The sequence below is a fragment of the Stereum hirsutum genome, assembly GCF_000264905.1.
Source record: "Stereum hirsutum FP-91666 SS1 unplaced genomic scaffold STEHIscaffold_16, whole genome shotgun sequence".
Lineage (NCBI taxonomy): Eukaryota > Fungi > Basidiomycota > Agaricomycetes > Russulales > Stereaceae > Stereum > Stereum hirsutum.
This window is the reverse complement of record NW_006763146.1, coordinates 1,402,588-1,425,195: the sequence shown is the minus strand read 5'-3', so window position 1 is coordinate 1,425,195 and position 22,608 is coordinate 1,402,588. Positions and strand designations below refer to the sequence as shown.

The 22,608-nt window shown below is 49.8% G+C and overlaps 7 protein-coding genes across 7 annotated transcripts; 1 reads left to right on the top strand and 6 right to left on the bottom strand.

Moving 5' to 3' along the window:
* Positions 1 to 3,176: 3,176 nt before the first annotated feature.
* On the top strand, positions 3,177 to 3,779 carry STEHIDRAFT_65660 (uncharacterized protein; the record flags this gene model as incomplete). Its single annotated transcript, XM_007308684.1, has 1 exon — positions 3,177 to 3,779. The coding sequence occupies one exon, from the start codon at positions 3,177 to 3,179 to the stop codon at positions 3,777 to 3,779; it is 603 nt and encodes a 200-aa protein (XP_007308746.1).
* Positions 3,780 to 5,540: 1,761 nt separating this feature from the next.
* STEHIDRAFT_35853 (uncharacterized protein) lies at positions 5,541 to 5,831 on the bottom strand (the record flags this gene model as incomplete). Its single annotated transcript, XM_007308651.1, has 1 exon — positions 5,541 to 5,831. A coding segment is annotated over one exon (291 nt), but the record flags the coding sequence as incomplete, so codon positions are not given.
* A 333-nt stretch (positions 5,832 to 6,164) lies between these two features.
* STEHIDRAFT_37321 (uncharacterized protein) lies at positions 6,165 to 6,458 on the bottom strand (the record flags this gene model as incomplete). Its single annotated transcript, XM_007308653.1, has 1 exon — positions 6,165 to 6,458. A coding segment is annotated over one exon (294 nt), but the record flags the coding sequence as incomplete, so codon positions are not given.
* A 488-nt stretch (positions 6,459 to 6,946) lies between these two features.
* On the bottom strand, positions 6,947 to 7,159 carry STEHIDRAFT_41898 (uncharacterized protein; the record flags this gene model as incomplete). The annotated part of the gene is made up of 1 exon (XM_007308655.1): positions 6,947 to 7,159. A coding segment is annotated over one exon (213 nt), but the record flags the coding sequence as incomplete, so codon positions are not given.
* Positions 7,160 to 11,574: 4,415 nt separating this feature from the next.
* STEHIDRAFT_161523 (P-loop containing nucleoside triphosphate hydrolase protein) lies at positions 11,575 to 13,140 on the bottom strand (the record flags this gene model as incomplete). Its single annotated transcript, XM_007309051.1, has 6 exons — positions 11,575 to 11,646; positions 11,704 to 11,760; positions 11,815 to 11,840; positions 12,582 to 12,667; positions 12,723 to 12,976; positions 13,033 to 13,140. The coding sequence occupies 6 exons, from the start codon at positions 13,138 to 13,140 to the stop codon at positions 11,575 to 11,577; spliced, it is 603 nt and encodes a 200-aa protein (XP_007309113.1).
* Positions 13,141 to 13,440: 300 nt separating this feature from the next.
* On the bottom strand, positions 13,441 to 13,654 carry STEHIDRAFT_161522 (uncharacterized protein; the record flags this gene model as incomplete). The annotated part of the gene is made up of 2 exons (XM_007309050.1): positions 13,441 to 13,501; positions 13,560 to 13,654. 2 exons carry the CDS (start codon positions 13,652 to 13,654, stop codon positions 13,441 to 13,443), a joined length of 156 nt encoding a protein of 51 aa, XP_007309112.1.
* A 4,665-nt stretch (positions 13,655 to 18,319) lies between these two features.
* Positions 18,320 to 20,292, bottom strand: STEHIDRAFT_161521 (VID27-domain-containing protein; the record flags this gene model as incomplete). The annotated part of the gene is made up of 5 exons (XM_007309049.1): positions 18,320 to 18,710; positions 19,568 to 19,671; positions 19,733 to 19,853; positions 19,911 to 20,171; positions 20,228 to 20,292. The coding sequence occupies 5 exons, from the start codon at positions 20,290 to 20,292 to the stop codon at positions 18,320 to 18,322; spliced, it is 942 nt and encodes a 313-aa protein (XP_007309111.1).
* Between the last annotated feature and the right edge of the window lie 2,316 nt (positions 20,293 to 22,608).

Genomic DNA, 22,608 nt, shown 5'->3' with positions numbered 1-22,608 from the left:
CAGACTTTGGTGTGAACTCTTATATTATCTTATCCCACCATGATTAGTCACTCACATCGATTGACTTTGACAGCTTCGTGCATGCTATTGTGTTGAATAGGAACAGAACAAGGACTCAAGACCGAGCATTTCTTACGCATATTTGAATACTCGTTCTTTATCAAGAGTCTCCTAGAATGCATCAGCATGTTTGGCCATGCCCTCTTGTACAACGAGGCTTGCGCTGCTCAGTTTCCTACCATCAAATTTGACCCGATGCTGAATGTCCGCCACTAGACATCCCCACAATGGTCCAGATCTCTAACAGCTGCATATACGGATCTGCAAGTAACCTTCTCAAGCTCCTCCCCTCGAGTCGACTGCATGATGTGTTTGGCAACATTATACACTTCTCCCTACGTGAAAAGCTCGCGCCCCATTGGGAAGAAGGGGTGATTGATGCTTGGCTTGTGTTTCTGGGCAATCTTCTTGGGAAAGACCCCTTCACGTATACTGACCGGAAGAGGACATAGTTGGAGGCAGTCGAGATAATTTAGAGGTTAGGAATACCAGGTTTCTTAGATGGTCTGACTACCCTGCAAACTGCCAACAACCTTGTTTTCCTGGGCATTTGCGTCACTCCGGATATCGACACCATCTCACGCTAGATTTGGAAGCATTCAGGATTGGGAGCGTTTAAGGGTCTCCAAGCCCTAGGCTTCCAAATGGACAACTTTGCATCAGTCCGTGCTGCTTTCACGATCATCTATGACCATTTTGATAAACACCTTATGGACGTCGACAAACTGTGTTTGAGTTTGGCACACTATTTGTTGAGCACCTACTGTGCAAAGGCTTGTGCTGAACACGTTGAGTGGATAATTTGACGAAGTGGACAAGAGATGCAGAAAAAACTCAAGGAAGATGGACTGCAGGAGCAAACAATGCAGACTCTAGGGCTTTCCCCTTTCTTCTAAAGGAAAGTCTGGAGCACATTCAAGAGATCCTCGACAAGGTATGTTCAATAATTGAGTCTCTGCAATCATTCCAATCTCACTCTGTATCGTTCACTCAGCTTGCAGGTTGTTGATGGCAGTGTAAATTGGATAATCATTCTATATTGCACATCATCTTTGTACATTAAAATAAAGCATGGACGGGTGTGGTATACTGTACGAATTGATGGGAGGGAGGTAGACACTGAAGAATGAAGGAATGAACCATCAAGCAAATACCTGGAGCATGCTTGGAAGCCTAAAAAACCCTGGGGTAGGTATGAGCTAAAGGGCACGACAGATCGTGGAAAATAAAATAAATAAATGAGGATATTGCGGTAGAGTGGGATAAGAGGTGGTCACCAAGACTGAAGGAGATGATTTATTGTAAAGCAGACACCTGGAGCGTCTTTGGAGGTGTTACAAACCCCGGATCAACTAGAAACTAAAGAATGCGAAGGGTTGTAAAAATCAAGGGAGTAAATTAGTATATTGGTGGAGAGAGGGAGGAGGGGTAGACGCCAAGCATGAACGAAGACACATACTGTCAAGAAAACACCTGGAGCATGTTCTGTGGCCTTAAAAACCCCAGATAGACCACAAACTGAAGGATGCAAAGGGTTGTACAAAATCAAGAGAGCAAATAGGCATATTGGTGGAGAGCGGGAGGGGTGGACACTGAGCATCAACGAGGACATGTACCATCAAACCGACACCTGGAGCATGTTCTGAGGCCTTAAAAACCCCAGATAAACCACAAACCAAAAGACGCAAAGGATTGTGCAAAATCAAGGGAGTGAATTAGTCAATTGCTGGGGAGAGGGAGGAGGGATAGACACTGAGCACTAACGAAGATATGTACCATCAAGCGAACACATGGAGCATGTTCAGAGGCCTCAAAAACCCTGTGTCAGCCATAAACTAAAGTATACGAAGGTCTGTACGAATTCAAGGGTGCGAATCAGCATATTGGTGGGGAGAGGGAGGAGGGGTGGACGCCGAGTGCCAATGAAGATACTTAACATCAAGGGAGCACCTGGAACATGTTCGGAGGCCTCTAAAACCCTGGATAGACCATAAACTAAAGGATGCGAAGGGTTGTACAAAATTGAGGGAGCAAGTTAGTATATTGCTAGGGAGAGGGAGGAGGGGTGGATGCCACACACTAACAAATACACGTACCATCAAGGGAACACCTGGAGCGTGCTTAGAGGACTCAAAGACCCCCGATAGACCATGAACCGAAGGACACGACGTGTGGTGAAAATTCAAGGAAAGGAATGAGTGTATCGCCATGGAGAGGGAGGAGGTATGGACACCGAGCACCAACGAGGACACGTACCATCAAGCGAACACCTGGAGTGTGTTTGGAGGCCTCAAAGACCTTGAATAGACCACAAAGCGAAGGACATAATGGGTTGTGCAAAATCAAGGGAGTGAATTAGTCAATTACTGGGGAGAGGGAGGAGGGGTGGACACCAAGTGCCAACGAAGACACGTACGGTCTAGGGAACACCTGGAGTATATTTGGAGGGGTCCAAAACCATGGATATACCATGAACTGAAGGACACGACGAGCTGTACAAAATCGAGGGTGCAAATTAGCATTTTGCTGGGGAGAGGGAGTGTTACGACCGGCCTTACACTGGGCTTAAGGGCGGTGTCTGGTTTGTAGTGCGGGGAACAAGCAAGTTGTTTGGCACCGTCAGCTTGGGCAATCAGCAAGGGAGTTCCAGGGTTCTGGCTCAGTTTGTCTAGACGCAGTGTCTGGTCTAGGATCAAGTTTGTTCAGATGAGGTGTCCTCTTCTAAGTGTAACCTTGTACATGTGTACGGGGCTACTACAATGCCACAGACCCAGGACTTACCGGTCTCGGACTTCCAACATTCTTACTTCCATTCCGCTGGGACAGAGATCAGTATAGTATATATATGTATAGGTCTATGGGAAAGGCCACATCATCCTAAGCCCACCACATCAGCCTAAGGATTCCACTATAGTGCCGAGACCGACCCAAGCTACAGGGTTTTGCATATTGGTTTTCATATCACATCTCCGCGCACATTGTTTGGATAGCTTTGTTCCAAACAAAGTGTGACAGGGCCCCAGTGGTGCTCTATCCTGTACAGTTACTCCACTCTTGTTCAATAAAATATAATGGGTGGACTCTTGAAGTCTGCTTGAAACCGATTTTCCTACACCATGCCCCGTGCTACATCAGATGACCTCCACGCCTGCATCTTGCACTGGAGACTTCACAAAGGCCACTCGCTCGAAGAATGCGCTGAACGTGCGGGCGTCATCGTACGCACCATCCAAAATATACTAGCAACAAAACGCAACCACAACAGTCTTCGCAATCCTTGTTGTCTCCCTCCAGGCCGCCGACGCCTCCTTGAGCACGATGACAACACATACATTTCATCCATCCTTGCAGCCCAGCCAACCCTCTTCATTGACAAGATACATGACTGCCTTGAAGCTGCCCGTGGCAAACTTGTGTCCCTCTCCACACTCTCACATACCATCACTCGAGTCGGCCTCAGTCACAAGAAGGTGTCTCAAGAGGCACTCGAGTGTAATGACCTCCTTCGTGCAAGCTGGCAGGTCAAAATGGCAAACTACACACCTGACCAGCTACTTTTCATCGATGAATCCGGTGGACGACCATACCATCCAACGTGCTTACGGCTACTCAGTGCTTGGCTGTGCATGTGTTCAACGTGCCACCTTCCTGCGTGGACAGAGGTGTTCTGTTTTGCCTGCTCTCGATGTCAATGGGATTGTCACGATGGATCTTTTTAAGGGATCGGTTAACAAAGACCGCTTTATTTGGTGGTTGCGAGAGGATCTGGTGCATTCTATCCTGTTGCTGCCCACCGATGTTTCACGTTGTTCATTGACATGTAGGCACCTCATCTCAATATGTCACCCCTTTCCCAAAGTATTGTCGTCATGGACAACTACACTATTCATCATGATGAGGAGATCCAGCATATCATAGAGGGTGAATGTGGTATGTACATCTCAGTACTTTTACAACCTACATGCATACTGAGCAGCAAACAGGGGCTATATTGGAATATCTTCCACCATATTCTCCCGCTTTTAACCCAATTAAGGAGGTGTTCTCGTTCATGAAGCATTGGCTCAGGCGTAATGAGGCAGAGGCTGTGAATGCAGATGTGCACCCCTGGTTGATCCATTGGGCAATTCTTGCTATTCCGCCGAGTCATGCAGCTGGGTGGTTTAAAAACTGTGGACATTTATAATTCACTCGCCTGTGTACGATACCTTTCCTTTGAGGCGCATGATTACCGGCACATGATAGAAATACAAGGGCATGTAAATCATATATCATATTGAACAAATCACAAGAAAGGGGTCTGAGATACCAATAGTACTACATGCAAATTACAAACCTCTTCTCTCCTCGAAAGCCTGAACCCACTCCAAGCAGAACTCCTGCAGCCTCATACCATGACCTTCCAGCAAACCTGTAAGCTCACACAAGCGAGCAAGTGGCATCCTTGGAACAAGGTCAGGAGTGATAGCGCGATCGTTCAACACTTCATATGCACTCTGGACAGGGATGTGGTGAGCTCGCTCGAAGTGCGTTAGGCACCTTTGCAACAAGTCCACATGTAAGGGCATCGGTGACGTGAACGTGAAGGCTGACTTCGACTTTGTCGGGGTTGAGGGTCGAGGGGTGCAAGGGGTGTGAGAAGGTGCAGACAGGTTTTGAAGGATAGGTAGCATGGCGGCAGTCATGAGTGTTGTAAGCTGGCCAGAGGGTTGGGATGACGGAGGAGTGGTTACCTGAGGAGCGGCAGGATGGGGTCCAGCTTGACCACGAGGTCGTACCCTGGGCCTGCCATCACTATCAAACTCGGGGATATTTGGGGGTTGATAGATTGATGCCTCACCTGCAGCCTATACAGTCTTTTACCGCTACTCTAGACACCAAATCATGTGTGATTTTTGATAGCATAAATATGAAGAATTTTGACCGGAGCATCTTAGTATATGTGTACATACATATTGAAACTACAGTGGGAAAAAGTTTGAAGCTTAATGAGCAAAGTTTGAACGGTACAGTAATAAATCTTCATGATAGAGGAAAAGTGTGACATATCAGTCACCTAGACACCTTGTGGCCGTGTGATGCGTGACAGAAGCGTGCGTTGACACGTCCTAGCCCCAAAACACGTCCTCTTTGTCCTCGCTCTCCACTCCAACTCCTTGCACAGTACCGTCTGAGTCCTCACCACCACTACCCTCATCATTCTCCTCAACATTCTCCTCCTCGACTTCTTGTGAAACAGATGGCTTCTTCGGCTTGGGAATGGGCTTTTCGAGGGTTTCCTTTTTCGGTTTGGTCCATCGAGGCTTGGAGGGTTTCCGGCTGTCGCATTCCACCTCCCATTCTGCGACAGCGGCCTTGAATCGTTGGGTGCGTTCCTCGTTCCTTTTCTTTCTCTCCACCTCCGCTGCCTTCTATTTGTCAGTTATCTGAGTAAATGTCTCCTTTGCAGCCTTCCTTAATTCCTTCTCTTCCGCAGTCCGCCTCTGGGTCTCGTCGTGCTCGATAACCAGCGCCACAAACTCATCACCCGACAATAGCTTCGCCTTTCCATCTCCCATCAGTGTTCTCTTTCCACCTTGACCCGCAGCTTTCTCCTCCTTCGTCGCCAGCTGCCGACGAACACGCTCGCAGTATATCTGCTGAAGGATGCTCGCGGCTTGCTGCCCGTGCAATTGCTTCTTCAGGTATGCCTCTCGAATATCCGCCTCCTCGAGCGCGAGCTTCATAAGGTGTTCTCGCTCACTCTCGGGTTCCAGGGTTAACAGATCAGTATGGTGTGGTTTGACGGGGGAGATCGTGATGTGATTGATGGCAGGTGGTCATGCGTTCGACTTGATGGGGGAGTTGGAGACGAGAAAGGAAGCAGAAGAGTGTGCGAGGCGAGTGAATGTATCCCGAAGAGTCGCAGGAACGAGGAAGGGAGCATGATTAGGACAAAGTGCTGGTAAGTGGACTCCGTCACCTCCGTTAGCTGCCTGAGAGGCTCGCATAGCAGACAACACGTCTGCAACAGCTTTGATTGGTGAGGATGGCGCCACCGGCATGGCCGCCTTAAGTGATGTTTCAATACTCGGAGCCATCATGGTGGATGTGATAACCTTCAGATTGAATGGCCACACTCCAGTCTTCAAGAAGGCACTGCGGATAGTAGACTCAGTGAGAGCCTTGACATGGGCGCGTCCATAAATAGCGAGAAAGTTAGTCTTGGAGATGATCTCACCGGTCTCGAGTGCATGTGAGTTGCGCTCCTCCGACCATCTCTGCTTCAGCACACCAAAAACTGCAACGTCGAGCCCTTGATAAACATGCGTGCCGTGTGATAGATAGCATAGGACGACAATGTGCTGACTTCGAGCGTATTCGAGAAACCCCCGAGTGTAGTGGGAGACGTGACCGTCGACAAGCAGGAGTCGATATCAACCGTTCGCCTTCTGCTTGGTTTTCTTGTCGAAATCCTTGATCCACTCGACACCAATTTCACCGTCGACCCAACCCTTTTTAGAGTAGCTTATGCTGGTAGTCTCGTCAGTATGCTAATACTCCCCTATCACACAGAGACCAAATACAAAACTCACGATGCATTGAGAGGGTTATCCTGGTTCCAGGATGTAGAGTACCCCTTCCCTTTGAAAATAATGGCAGGCGGAATGGAAGAACCATTGGCGCAGATCGCGACAATCACGGTAATGTTCTCCCTGCTCCCACTCCATTGTTGGTACTGATTCTTTTCCCCCGCCTTCCCTATTACCTGCTCCTTCTGCCCAGACTCCGGCTGGATCCCTATCTCATCCGTTGCCCATATGCAGTCCCGCTCAATATCAAACTTCGCCATCGTGGAGCCGAGTAGGTCAAAGTAGTCCTTGTTTATGGTAGGGTTCACAGCGCAACCACGACTTGTATGCAGAGAACGAGACCAACACATGCGTAAACGATCGTCGTGTTTCTTGATGAAACGGTAAGGCCATTGAACACCAACACCACCCTCCGGAAACTCATCTCCTAGCCTTCCTTTTAGGATCTCATTTGCATGCTCGCGAAGACGCCTTGGGCTAAGTGGAAAGCCTCTCGTGGCATACTCGAGGGTATTCTCGATGAGCACATCGGCCTCCTCCGGCCTCAGCCGTGATTTCTGCTCATTCGCCTCTCCAATCGACCTCCCCCCGTTCACTTGGCTACGCAGTGTTTCATGATTCAACTTCACTGTATCTCCTGTCAATTTTCGATGTAGCTCCTCCACCTCCTTACATACACTCCGCAGACCCTTCCTCTCCCCCGGCGGCTTCTCCTGTGCCTCTAGATAGCTAGACACAGCAAGTGACATTAACCCATCTTTAATGACACTGGCTTCCTGGGCCTTTTTTGCCTGAGATTGGGCCTTCCTGGGCATGACTGTGGTAAGGATGTAGAGGTACGGTACAATAATCTCTAGCCTGGTGATTACCCCTCACCCTCCCTCAAATCCAAATTGTGCACCACATTTTTGCTAGCCATCTTACAGGCCTTATACTTGGGGGAAGAGGCCATTACTGCATGCAGTATGGCAGGCACGATACCTGTTATTTTTTTTCCCTTTATATAAGGCACATTCACTTTATCACCAATAGATAGGATTCCTGTACTGATAGTGTTCTATTGGTATCTCATCAGTGATAATATCTATATGGTTTAACCTTGATAATCATGACTGTAAATTTAAAAAAAAATGACCTTGACAACCTTAGCCACTTTGTTAAGAGTGTTGTCACATCTATTGATTGACATAGTGGCTTAGTCGAATTCTGTGCCTTGCTGAATTCACTCTATTTACTGGGTCTCTATTTATGACTAAGTCAAAACTCACACTTGTTCTATAGAAAAGGCTTTTAAAAATGCAAAACTATTTTTGTAGCATCCTTTGGAATATCTTCTGAATGTTGAGTACAAACTTCTTGCAGTTTTTTCACAAATGGTTACAGTGCCATTAGAAAGTACTTGAGCTAATATCTGACGCACTGCATGGCAGGATCAGATGCCTGTTTACTTTTTTGCTCTTAATCACTATGCATATTTGGCTTCTAAACCTGTGAGACAGTGTCACATGTCCAATTGCTTGTTAGCATCTTTGAGTGCAGTTATTGGGCACAACAACAGCAACAACACAGTAAGAGATATTACTCATTGAAGCGACATATAGTCCGCAGAACATAAAATATGAGAACAACTGTATAGGAGCAAAATCACCTGCCCTTAATATTCTTTTTTTTTTTAGCAATATATTGAGGACACACAAAGTGCCACATTGACAATTGTACGTTCAGTGGAATCTTTTATGTGTTATTCATGCAGTTGCTTGGCAGTTGCTCTTATGGACAAGTGAGTATGAGCCGGATTCAAATCCTCCTAGCCTTTACTCAAACTTCTCTTGTTGTCTGAAGTCCCTTCCTTGCTTTCTACATATTTTCCACCACCTCCTAAATTAGACTACTATACTTGTGTGTATGGGACCAACTGGGGAGGGCACATTACGGGCCCAATTTGACCCAGCAAAAGCAACTAGGGATACATTATACATTACACAATCAAACCAAGGAAACCAGAACATGCTGGTGGGCCTGCACCCCGATAAACTACTATGGTGCTGCTCACTTAGTCACCACCAAAAATAGACAACCACCAGATTCATCGGTCCAGGATCAAAAATCCGATTTATTGAAAGAAAATTCCTGGGCCTTGTTAAAAAAAACCTGGGCTTTTCAGAAATGAATAAACAAATCATTTCAATCTTATCAATTGGTGGGGGACCACCAAATGCGAGTGGTTTCAATTTCTTAACTCCTTTAGTTTTAGATATTTTCAAATCTGTCTTGGGGATTTGTTCCTCTGATCAAAAGGAGCACTTTTATGAAACGGATGAGAAAATAAGGACTAAACAGCCCGCCTATGTCTAGTTCTTATGTGCTGTTCCTTTATGCAGTGACTACATAAATGGCACCATATTTCCAACATGTGAATTGACTCGAAAAGTAGTGGACAATGTCAGATTTTATATGTATTATGTAGAAAATTACACAATACGAGAAAATTACACAAAGCAATAAGGCTGTTGTTCTCAAGACCAAACTGTACATCCTGCACACAAACATCTTCCGATTCAGCATGACTCCTCACAAGCAAGGACAAATCCTCAGACCCTCTGCAGCAGTTAGTAGAATTAATCACCTCGCCGACTTATTCAAAAATGTTCAGGACACAATTCCACATCCTGCAGCTCCCAAGTCCACATACTCCTTCTTGGTTGATGATGGTGATGTGAACAATGAAGGCTGGTGCTATATGTGCAATCACCAACTTGAGGCGGTGTTTGTCATGTACAAGTTTCCTGAAATCCATGTCCATGAGCATGGTTACATCTGGTAGAGAGGAAGAAGTGTATGCACCCTCGTGGCTGGATTGCTGAGGGCGGGCAGCCATTGTGCTACTGGGTAAGAGAGAAGGGGAGAAACTAATGCAAGTATTCAGACCAAAGCTATAAAGGTATGGAGGGAGATGTTGTGGGTGAGGAGCAAGACATAAAAGATGATGGTGGCTGCCTGCAAGCCTCTTCACGTGCTCTGCATCAATACCCTTGTTCCTTGGTCATTGCTCGTGTGGCGGTGGCTGCATGTATGAGGTACAGAATCTGTACGTACCTTTTCTGCCCTTCTCTAAATATTCTGACAGTGTTTGTGGGCATCCATGAGTGTATGACAGGAATGATCAGGGAGTCACTTGCCCGAAAGGTGTCACATCAACACAACAGTGTCCATGGCTTTCTGAAAACCCATAGAGACAGTGCGGGATGCAACCTTGTCTTTCCGCTCTCAGAGATTTGAGTCGCTGTCCCAGCCGAAGCTATGAAGCATCCTAAGATCTAAGAGCTCATTCTGATGATTCAAGACATTATTTTTAGGCAACGTGACTTATACTAACACCTCGTTTTTGTATCACATCGCTGACAGTTTAAGCAGAACATGTTCTCTCATTATCGTGAGCAATCACATGAGCATACCGTGGACAACATCATCACTGTTATCATGAACAATCTCGGAACTAACGTCCCAGGTGCAATTGATTGGGTCGAGAATCACCACAATCAGTTGATGATGAAATTCATCGAAAAACACAACAAGGTACCGAAATGGGGGGAGCCTACCGATTCACAGGCAACACTGAGTCCGAGTGAACCACATACAATATCACAGGGGCAGGCATGTGAAGCGAGCAGTAGGCAACGAGCAAATATGCCTTGAGGATCTAGTCCACGGAGCAGGCACAGTGCAGAGGAGGACGAGCAGACAGTAGGCGGGAGAAGCCTCATGAAAGGTAGAAGCAGTCTGAAGTCGTCCTGACGCGCTCACCAACAATCACGTCCTCCTCCGTAGCCGCCTCTACCCCCATAACCTCCGCCTCCTCCACCACTGTATCCGTGTCCTCTGCCTCTACCCACCCCAGGCATCGTCCTGTTTTGTCGCCGCTGACAGGGTAAGACACGGTTAAAGCCATCCCACATACCGGCCTGGCACCTGCATCTGAGCAGTGCGTTATTCATTCAATAATCTAGTGTTATGGCCAAGCTGGCGTTCAGGCGAGCATAACGTGTCTATGCTCATTCATGCGGGCCTATTTCAGTTAGAATATGTCAAATGCTCCGTTGAATGTGTCCACGCTGCAGGCTGGGCTAAAATTTTGAATGTTTGACTTGATCTGCTTTGGTCAAAATCTGGTAGGAATTGGCCAAAATGTGGCCAAAACTTTATTTTTAGGCTGAAATGCGCCAGAATGTTAAATTTGGAGCATGAAATGGCGACAAAATTTATTGTTTCAGTTATGTTTTGGCAAGCCAAATTTCATCCAGGCTATTTCGTCATCGGTAGGATTTGACCATGCTAAATAGTGGTCGTTGGTCAATATCACAGGCTCGTAATGGGCAACACTTCAACCCAATTATTACATTTGTTTACAGGCGACCCTTACACTGGTAGAACACTGGACAGTGGCCGCTGATTAGTTTCCGTCTGGTGGTGTTTTGCCAAAGTCAGAACTGTGCCATCATGTGGGGTGGGGAAAACCATAGCAAACCCTTTCAGGCAGCCGAAAATAGGCCAATGCCTGGGGTGACCATAGCCGCCGCCACCGCGTCCACCACTGCGCACAGGGGAGGTGGCTGCTTTTGGCAGGAAACTGAACAGAATGCAGAACCAGATTCGAAGACAAAAGGTTTCAGGATGGCTTCAGCGTGCGCCCTTTGTTTGCTTTAGACAGCACTGGATGCAATCCTGTGTGTTGATGCGCCGTGATCACGAAGGAAAACATTTTGTGGTCACTAAACCGAATTGGGCATCACGGTGTTGCCTGTTATGGTAATTTAGAGTCACATGTTTCAGTTTTTTACTCTCGCAAGACAATCTTTTGTTCTCACTGAACAAAAAACACCCGTACACCATTCAGTGGGCCGCACACAAAGGCTTTCGCCACCTCTCAACCCGTTACTAGCACTTAGCGTATGGTATTCGGTTTTGTATTCGGTTTCAAAGCTCCCAAAAGCAGCAGCCGCCCCCGTGGCGTCCGCTAGATGAACAGGATAGTGAGCTGAGAGACCGATAGAGATGAAAGACTATGACAGACCCCTGTACAACCAATACGATGGATGTAATCTTCACAGTTGTTGGGGAAGTCGTAGTTCTAAGATGGTAAATGAGCGTCATGTTTCTGTGAGGATGATTGAGAAGCACTTACGATAATGTAGCCAACATCCTTGACATCTGCGTGTAGACCACGGCACAGCAGATATCAAGGAAAAGAAGACAAAGCCAAGGAGCGGATGACATGCGAATAACATGAGTGATTTCGTCAATAACGACAATACCGAGCGCGACACGAGCGCTACCAACAAGGTCTACGAGGGAAGCCAAAGTACGGAAATGAACGATACAAGCAGGCATCCGACGTCCATAGTAATGTCCATCCCAGGGTCACACCTTCAGCTTACCTGCGAGAGGACAGACCCAAGGCAACATCCAAGCTAGAGATCAGGCAAGATGAGGCCGTCTTGAGTGCGCATGAAAACGTTTGAGGGTTACACATATAGCCGGAACACGGTGAAATGTCCAAGTGCTGGTCAGTCCATAACCGCCGACGAAAACATCCCCTATAAGTAGTGTTCCATCCTTAAGGGGAGGAGGTCATATGCTAGGGGATCCAGCGGGCCATGGAAATCGTAGCATACCTCGTTTGTGTGTTCGAATGCGCGCGTAGTCCTTGCTTTACCTGACCTTGCTCCTGGAAGCAACAGCAACCCTAAGACCTGGTAGATGAAAGAAAATGTGCGTGAAGAGAAACCATGAGTTGTTCCCACATACAGAGTACAGAGCACTCGATGTGGTCCATCATACCAGCGCCAGCAGGCTTTCCGTTCACGAAGAACGGAAAGGAGTTTTGTTTGCGACGGGTAGGCTTCTCGACATGTAATCGGATCGCTCGCCACCTTTCAAAGAAAAACATACCGAGACCAAGAGATGCGACATCTGTCGCAATCAGGATGGGAGAGCATCCAGCCTTGAATTCATCGAGGACCCAGTCACGTTCGCGCCTGGAGGAGATGTCAGGATAGAAGAAGAGATGGGAATGGAGAACTGAACACGTACTGTTCCTTGTCACCGTGAATGGTGAGAGCCGGCCAGCCGTCTTGGCGGAGGTACTTGGTGATATCGTCCGCGACACGCTTCGTGCCGACGAAGATGAGGACCTTTGCATTCTCGGCACTGATCTGGTCGAGATGCTTGATCAGTTTGCCTCTCTTATCAAAATCACTGCAAATTTCGACGATCTGCTTGATGTTGTGGTTCGCGGTAAGTTCCATGGAACCAATGTTGCACTGAATCATATTCTTCAAGAAATCCTGAAGATAGGTCAAGATCAGTCTTATTCACTGAAGTGTGGATGAGGAGGACATACAGCAGCGAGCCTTTGGACGTCCTTCGGCCAAGTCACACTGAACATGAGGGTCTGAGGGTCTGGTTGGATCTGACCAATGATTTTGCGGATCTGAGGCTCGAAACCCATGTCGAGCATACGATCAGCCTCGTCCAGAACGAGGTACGTCACATGGCAAAGGTTGGCTTTTGCGTCTCGAGCATATCAATGAGATGACCGGGCGTGGCGATGACGATCTCAACGCCTCTCTGAAGATCGCGAATTTGAGGGCCTTTTGGGGCACCGCCGTAGATGGCAGTGTTACGGATGCACGAGTTGGAGCTGCAGAGGACGAGCATCAATGAAACACAAGACACAGGAAGGATCCGCTTATGGGTTGATAAGTACGTACCCAAACTTCGTGCATTCCTGCTGAATTTGAACAGCCAATTAAAGAGTGGGCGCCAAGACAAGGGCGATGGGGCCGTCGCCGGGCGAAAGGAGAGGTTGACTATCGTGACATATGAGCGTCGTTGGCGAATTGTTGGGATGTACGAGACGTCACTTACGCATTGATGTGCAACATGGCGGGGAGAGCGAACGAGATGGTCTTACCACTGCCCGTTTGGGCGATGGCAACAACGTCTCTTCCAGAGAGGGCCATCGGCTATCCCATGACAACCTTCGAACTTCTCGTGAAGTCTTTGGAGTGGCGATGGAGCACCCGTGCTTTCGTTGCGCTCGTCTCCTGTTTGTACGGGTTAAGGGGTGAGTCCGAAACCAAACAAGGCGATGAGACGCACCTCTATGGAGAATGTCACGAAAACCGCGAATGCCGTAGGCGATGGTGGAGAGACCGAGCTCGGTCAAAACAATACTAGCGGCACTACGAGCAGCATCGGTGACACCCTGACGGCGCTTCTGACGTTGGTACGAGACAGGGCAGGGGCGTCGCTAGCACTATGCTAGTCATAGCGCAAAGGCGAGACCCTGTAAACAGCAGTGCGAGTTAGCATCACGAACGACGAAGATAGGCAGAGGAGTCGAAAAAACACACCTGGACACTCTGGACATTCTGGACATTCTGGACTTATGCTCGGAGAAAGCACCGGTGACACTATATGTATCCATGATCATGTCATCGAGGGTGCGGTGCTTGCCCCGGGCTCAAGACCATAGGGTACCTTGGCAGGCTACATGTAGTCGCCGAGACCAAGACGACGAAATGCAAATTTGCGTCATTCCTGTGGGATAGTAGCTTCGCCGGGGTGCGGAGGTGCACGATGCGCGGGCGCGCTGGCAGCGCGAATGTAGAAGGGAGGAGCTACATCGCACGTCACACAGTGACCCGAAAGGGTCAAGCAAGTGCGCGTTCGTTGTACACTCTGTTGGACTGTAGACTTCCGGAAGGGCCTACAGCGAGACGGAGAGGAGCAAAGGTGCGCAGGTACCGAGAGCCTGTCAGGAAACGAATATAGAGAGCGAAAATAGAACACTCACCCTTCTCTTAATTCGAATTGGGTGCTGCCGACGTCATCGTCGGTCCATTGACACGTCGACGACGATGCATGCGGAGGTGAGGATAAGAGTGAGAGCGAGTGACGCTCGCTCGCTCTGGTTCGAAGAGGTGCTCGTCGACGCGTCGTGAGTTCCACGGGCGTGTCGGCGGTGAGGGAGAGGCGGTCGGATGGAACAAGGGGCTCGACCTCTCTTGTACGAGGGAGATGGTGGGCAAGATCGAGAGGGAACGAGATAGAAAGAAAAAATAGGAAAGAGGAAATAAATAAAACAAAAAAGAACGAAAAGAAGCAAAAGAGATGAGCGTACCGGGGCGAAAGGACACACATGCCCTCTGTTGGCTCTCTGAGCCCCGTATCTCGAGCTCTCCTTCCTATCTTCCCGCTATCTTCCCAGTTTAAACTTCCTCCGGATTGCGTTGAAGTAACGGATATGCACGCTTGCATGTATGCGTGTGTGCGTGCGTGCGTGCGTATATGGACGCGATGGACGGAAAGTAAGGGGGAGCAAGGACGCTCACTAGCGATGACGACTATTGGGGCTGGCAGCCAATCGCTTGTTCACGAGACGAAGGACAGCCTATGCGTTGCGGGTTGGACAAACGCTCCCGACGACGAGGGATGACGCGTCGGACTGGTGTTCGACGTCGGCGAGCGCGTTTGGTCATCCCGCTATGAGAGCAGGCCACTGAGGATCGAAAATAGATACCGCCGACGTGTCATAGTCCCACGACACGTCAACAGCCGGCTAGAGTGGATACAGGGAGAGCTCGGCGGATAGAGAATATGCCCTTCTTGAACGGGGGAGATAAGAACCAATATATATATATAATCGAGGGAATATGAAAACAAATACACTGAGGTGACTGGAAACGTACGCTTCCTCGGTATGAACCTCTCCCAGTCCGTCTGGCCTCCACTCAATCGCCCCTCTCCTTTCCCTTCCCTCCTCCAAATGGTCTTGAAGCGACAGGAGAGCGACCGTGCTCTGTGGGTATGCGGAGAAGACAGGGCGAGTAGCGAGGGAGGTGGTGGTGGTGAAGAGGAAAGAACGGCGCTTATCGTCGTTCGACGCGAACACGAACGGCGACGCTAGGCGCCCGATGACGCGTCTCGCACGCGTTCAACGTCGACTACCACGAGGGCTCGAGGCAAGTGCAAAAACGAAAAGAAAACACAGTGAAAATGAAGAATATTGGCCGCACCACAAGCAACGTCGGTGGCGAGAGATATCGTGGTGACCTGAGGAGACGAGCGACGCGCGTCGTCGTCTGCAACGAGTGCATTCGACGACGCGCACCTGGCAACCGCTGCAACATACGGGTGTATCAATGAAGGGTCACAAACAGTGGCACGAGTGTTCAAACGGGAGGAGGAATATTGGAAAGGCACGTACGTCTGTTTGATTGGGCATCTCTGTCAACTCCCCGTCATCATCCGTTCCGCCGATACTTCCAGCGTCCCTTCTTGAGGGTTTCGCCGTAGAAAGTGGAACGCCGGACAGTGAGGAGCGCATCGCCACCGCCACGGACCATCCTTGAGGACCTTGGCAGAGGAGACGTGGTCGTCGAGGCTGAGAGGACGAGATACGTTCTCAGCCATTATTACTACGGAATAGCGGCGTCGCCAAATTGCAGACGGTGCACTATGGGCGCGAGTGCGGACGGTGCACGAGGTGCGAGCGCCTTTGCAGCGCGAATGGGGAAAAGAGGAGCTACAGCGAACGTTGCACAAGGACCCGAAAGGGTCACGCAAGTGCACGTACGTTGTACACTCGGGTGGCCTAAGAAGTTCTTGACGAACTTACAGCGAGATGGTGGAGAGGGAAAGGCTCGTAGGCAACGAGAGCGGTGTCAGCCCCACTGACACTGAGACGACGAAGCGACTACGTGCAGCGAGCGATGGTCGCTCACTCTGGTTCAAATAGGGGCCCATCGAGGGGATGTAGGTACCAAAGACGTGTCGGCGTTGAGGGCGAGAGGCGGGTCGGATGGAATGAATGGCCGATCTCTCCTGTACACGGGAGATGGATGGCAGGTCAGAGGAGGAACAGATTAGAAAAGAAAAAAGTAGAAAAGAAAAAAGAGGCAAAGAAAAAAGAACTAAGCGTGCTGAGAAGGGAGCGTACGAATGGGCCCACACGCGTTCTACTTGCTCAATTAAACCTACATCTGAAGCCTTTTTCTTGTCTTCCCGTCCGAAAGCTCCTCTGGAGACGGTGATACTGATGTTGGCATCCCGTCGAGAGTGCGGTGCTTTCCTGTGAGCTATAGACCATCGTTGAGCGGGGTATATGTAGTCGTCGAGGCCGAGACGACGACCAGTCTATATGAAAGAAAAAATACCTGAAGGTGCTGGACCATGTATAGAGAATGGTGACACCGGCTAGCTTTTCGAAGACAATGACAATGGCCTCGTGCATGGCGAGCTGCTGGCACCGATGCCGAGGGTGACGGAAAAGACAGTGGGCATGGCGATGGTGATACCACTGATCAAGGGAACGAAGATGTGTTCGAAACATTCGCGGTAAGACCGGCGCAAGCCAGCGCTAAGGGAGATGTGGTCGGGTGGAATGGATGGCTCGACCTCTTTTGTACGAGGGAGATGGGGAAAGGCCGAGAGGGAACGAAATGAATAAAAAAGGATAGAAAACAATAAAACGAAAAGGAACGAAAAGAATGACAGATGAGCGTACCGTACCAGATGTGAAAGAATCCGCACACCCTCTTTGCTCTCGAAGCCCCACATCTCGAGCCCTGTGCTCCTGTCCTCAACCTCCTCCGGATAATCTTGAAGGGACGGGAATGCACGCTTGCGTGCGTGCGTATGTGGACCTAACCGAGGGAGAGTGAGGGAGGGAGTCGGTACGCTCGCTTGCTCCAATTTGAAAAGATGTCGTCGGCGTGTCGTAGGTCACGTTGGGACGTGGGATGATGCGAGTGCGCGTGCGGGTGAGTCGGCAAGGAAATAGTAGCGGTACGATGTAATCGAGTAACACGCGTCGTTGTCGTCGTCTGCAATGAGCGTAGACGATGACGCTAAGCGCCCATTGACGCGCCCCGCTCGCGTGCTATTCCTGAATCTTCGCCCGGCTGATAACGCCTATGGTGTTGCGATGGGTTTTTGGCTGCTGCCGATGGTCAATCCGAGGATCTGGGAGCGCCGCGTTTGATGTCAGCGTTTGTATGGCAGTGGCTGGATGTTGTATGGATGTACAGGTGTGCGTACCTTTCCTCCTCTTCAAATGCGTGTGCGGATGTGGATGAGGCGAGGGAGATGGTGGTGGCACCTGAGCCACACAACGTACGTCGTCGTTGAGGATATGGGCGAGTGAGAAACGCCGCCCGCTCGCTCTGGTATAAATAGGCGCCCATCGACGCGTCGTGGGATCCACAGACGTGTCGACGGTGAGCGAGAGGTGATCGGATGGAGGAGTGGCTCGACCTGTCTTGTACGAGGGAGATTAGTGGTAGGACCGAAAGAGAACGAGAAAAGAAAAGAAAGGTACCGAAAATGAACACGACGAAAGTAAAGGAGGCGGAAAGGAACGTACCGGGGGCAAAGGAACTCGCCCGCTTTCTGTTTCTCTTGGCAGCGCATCTTGAGCTCTATTTTCGTCCTCCCGTACTAAAGCTCCTCCAAATGGCCTTGAAGAGACGGGGATGCACGTTTGTGTGCGTGCGTGCGTATGCGGACGCGATCGATGAGGAGCGGGACGCTCGCTCGCTCTGGTCCGAGATAGACATTGTCGTCGGTCACATCGACAGGCTAGACAACGTGGGTGCGGATGAGGGCGAGGCCGCGAATCACCACTAGCTTAGTAGCGGCAGCGCCGTCTTCGCATTCTTCCTGATCACGTCGGCTAGCCGGATGTTGCCCTTCTCAGTCACGACGAGCTTGCTCGAGCCCGTTGTCGTCACGCCGGTGAACTTGTTCTTCAAGAATTGCTGCTTGAACGAGTTCCGCACAAGTTTGTTCCTCGACACGCGGGGGTCGATCCGGAAGAGGGAGTTGTGCGAGGTTCCTACGAGGGTGTGACGAGGGTGTACTCTGCCTGCCGTCATTTGCGCCAGTTCATTGTTTGGGGCGATCGCGCTCACGGAGGGGTTATCGCATGATTTCCACTGCTCTACAATCTTACCGCGCTCGAGGTCGAGGGAGTAGAGGGAGTTGGAGTCGTTAGGGTTCACGACTAGCATCTTGCTGTCTTGAGCATGATCTATCGAGTGAGCAAGAAAAAAGTCAGTTTCCTGTGTCATGCTTTATGAGAGTAAAGAGAAGAGGGCGAGTCCGCGGATCGGCGAGGGCATTAGTGGTGGTACGAAGAAAGCGGCGCTCGTCGTCGTCTGCGATAACCGCAGAGATGACGCACCCTTACTCGCGTTTAGTGTAATCGAGTCTTACCACGTCGAAAGCGAGATGTTCAGAGCTGGCTACGCATGTAGCACTACGATAGGGCTTTGAAGGCTGCCGGTCGTTGATTCGAGGAAGTCGGCGCGCTGTTGAGAATGTCGGTGTTGGTGTAGCAGAGCTTCGATGTATGATGCACAGAGTGTACACGTGCCTTTTATGCTCTCCCTCGAACGTTCTGAGAAAGCCCGTGCCGGCCCATCAAAGCCCTTGGATCCCTCGCGAAGCGTTTGGAGTGCTGTCGTGTTCGAGCGTCTGCGCACTCGGCGTGCTCATCTCCTATATGTGTGGTTTAAACGGTGAGTGAGAGAGCAGAGTGAGTGAGAAGATGAGACGCACCTCCGTAGCAAATGATTAAAAATGCGCTATCCTGCGTCGTTCTTGAGGGATAGTGGCCTCGCCAAGGTGCGGAGGGCGCAGGATGGGAGGGAGTGCGAACGGCCCACGATGCGCGAGCGCAGAGGGGAGGAGCTACAACGAACGTCACACAAGGACCCGAAAGGGTCAAGCAAGTGTGCGTACGTTGTACACTCTAGTGGGCTGTGGGCTTCCGGGAGGGCCTATAGCGAGATGGACGGGAAAGAAAGGTGCGTAAGTACCGAGAGCCCGTCAGTAATCAAACATAGAAAGACGTAAAATAGAACACATACCCTTCTACTAAAGCCCATGTGGAGGCTACTCTCATATTTCCTTGTAGTCTCGGGACGGCGGGTACGGCAGTCGAGGACGATCGAGTAGCGCGCTCTGGTTCGAACTAGATGTCACCGGCGTCATCGTCAGTCCCAGTGGCCCGTCGACGACGACGATGTATGCACAGGTGAGGGTGAGAGCGAGCGACGCTTGCTCGCTCTGGCACGAATAGACACCCGGCGACGTGTGGTGGGTTCTGCAGACGTGTCTTTCCTATTTTCCTGTCCGAGACCACCACCGGAAAGTCTTGAAGCGATGGGCATGCACGCCTACGTATGTGCGGGGAGAGGTATGTGGACACACTGAAGAGCGAGGGAGACCGGGAACGCTTCCTCGCTCTGATTCGGAAGAGACGTCGTCGAGGTGCCGAGGGTCATGTCGACCGGTAAAGGAACGCGGGTGCGGGTGAGGACGAGGATGAGTGAGGGTGAGCCGCTGATGGAGATGGTGGCGGTGTGAGGGAAGGAAGCGACGTTGTGTCGTCGTCTGCAATGGCCGCAAACGTCGACGGTAAGCGCCTGATGACGCGTCCCGTTCACGTTTAGTGCAGACGGCTTCGAGTATCTAATAAAAGAAAATATCAACAACAATCAGTAATAAAGCACAAACGAAACGCGAACGCGTTGGTCCACGAAACCAACACAACGGCACGTCTGGGTAAGCTAGACGGGTGCCGAGAGTTCATGAAGCACCTTCCCAGAACAACTCAACCAACGACTCCTGCTGTTTACAGGAGATGGATGGCAGGACCGAGAAGGCATAGAACGAAAAGGGACGAAACGAAATGAAAGGGAGATGAGCGCACCGGAGGCGAAAGGACCCACAGGCCCTCTATTGACTCTCAGACTCGGTATCTCCCGCTCTCCTTTCTAATTTCCTGCTCTGAACCTTCTCTGAATCGTCTTGAAACAATGGATATGAATGTTCGTGTGTGCGTGCGTATGGGGACACATCCGGGAGAGCGAGGGAGAGCGGGGACGCTCGCTGGCTCTGATTCGAAGTATACGCTATTGACGTATTATGTGTTACCTCGTCAGGAAAGAGAATGGGGTACGGGTGAGGACTAAGGTGAGTCGGCGGGGGAGATGGAGATGGTACAAGGGAGGGCAGCGGCTCACGTTGTCTGCGATGAGCGTGGACGACGACGGTAAACGCCCAATGACACGTCCCGCTCGCCTCGTTGAGTGTCGACGACTGCTAGGGTCTAATGAAGGAGCAAAAACAAAGGTTCAAGTTGACTGATAGTGTAGTGGCGAGAGGTGTTGCAGGGTGTTGCATGTCAGTGAAGCTGAATTGATTCGGGAGAAGTTTGCGGTGGTACTCACCTGCACAACTCATCGTTACACACGATGATGAGACCGTTTCCTCTGAATCAAATTAAGAAAAGCAAAGCTAGTGATGGATATAAGTAGACAAAGGTAAAAATTTGAGAAAGATTGCAAAACTGAGTGAGATACGTTGAGGTTTTCGTTGGAGGCAGAGGTCCATGGACCGGTCCAGGGAGCTTGGGTTAGGGGTCTGCAAGAACTTTGCGTTGCCCGAGTGCTGCCAAATCTAGCAAAGAAAAGAACCAAAAGAAAGTAGTAGTTTAAACCGATTTACCTTCGTTCCTCAGGTATCGGAATTATTTCTGGCGATTATTGAACAATTTAAACACGCTTGCATCAACGGTTTATTGACGCAAGGCCTCGTTCCCCGGTATGCTCCCCTCTCCCTCCCCTCCCTCCCCAAAATGAAGAATTGTTCACCTAAGTTTTTCTGGTGGGTCCATGACCAAGGTCCTGACAGTCCCGGGGGTCATTGGACCCTCTGGACATGCTCTCATCGATGGTTTGTCAACATGAGCCTTCATTCTCTCGGTACGCCCCCCTCCCCCTCCCCACCCTCTCCAAATTAATCTTAACTGACCACCCTTTTTCTGGTGGCCCCATCTCCCAGATCTCAGTGTTTACGGGGGTTATTGCACCCTCTGAACACGCTTCTGTCGATGGTTTGTCAACGCGAGCTCCTGTTCCCCTGGTATGCCCAACCCCTTCCACTCACCTTTCCCAGATACTGTTATGGACACTTTTTCTCCTTTCCTATCTTGTATATCTTTTCCTTTGCCGCATTTCTAGTTAGGTTGCGTACTCCCGGACTTCGGCTCGATCCCTTCTCTCTAAAAACCCCTTAAACATTCTATAAACACATCTTCTTCTCTTATGGACACGTATACTTACCTAGGACACGTATGATATCTTTCTGGACACGTATGAGGGACTGCGGATACATTGGTTCTTTCTGACACGTACTATCTTGGCTTGGCTTGACTCTGGCTCGGCGTTGTATACGAACTCTTAGGCTGATGTGGCGGACCTTGATGATATAGCAGTTCTCACGGACTTGTATTAGTTACGATACCTGAGAAACGAAGGTACATTGTTTATACTACCTCTTTCTTTTGCTTCTTTTCTTTGTTAGGTTTGGCGGTAACGCGGACAACACAAGTTTTGTGCAGACCCCTAACCCTATATTTCAGTCCCATAGACCAGTTCACGGACCTCTTGGGCTCGGACTTCTCCAGCTTACTGCTGTTTGCATAGAAGATTGAAGGCGCGTTTTTTGCGCGCTGTTTGTCCCCGCCAAACAGTGACCGTGACCGCGCTGTCCGAGAAGGCCGGCAGTGGCACGGTCTGCAGTGCTGATGTGGCCCAGCGAGACCGCGCCGTTCATGACAGCTCGAAGAGGTGGAATACTAGCCCTATGAGTAAAAATCAGACATAAGTTAACACACATATTTTGGGCACCCCTTACAGTGCTGCTCCCGACTTGTGATTGAGCTGTTTGCTCCGGAATCTGGGAGTGGCTACTCAAGACTTGGCACCAAAAGTGCAGTATGCAGCTTTGCATGCTCACTATCATATAAAGCTCTCCACTGCAGTGGCTGAATTTTATTGTTCAATATTTACAAAGGTATATAAATGTTCCTGACTGAGCATGGGCAGCAGACTGCAGGAACACA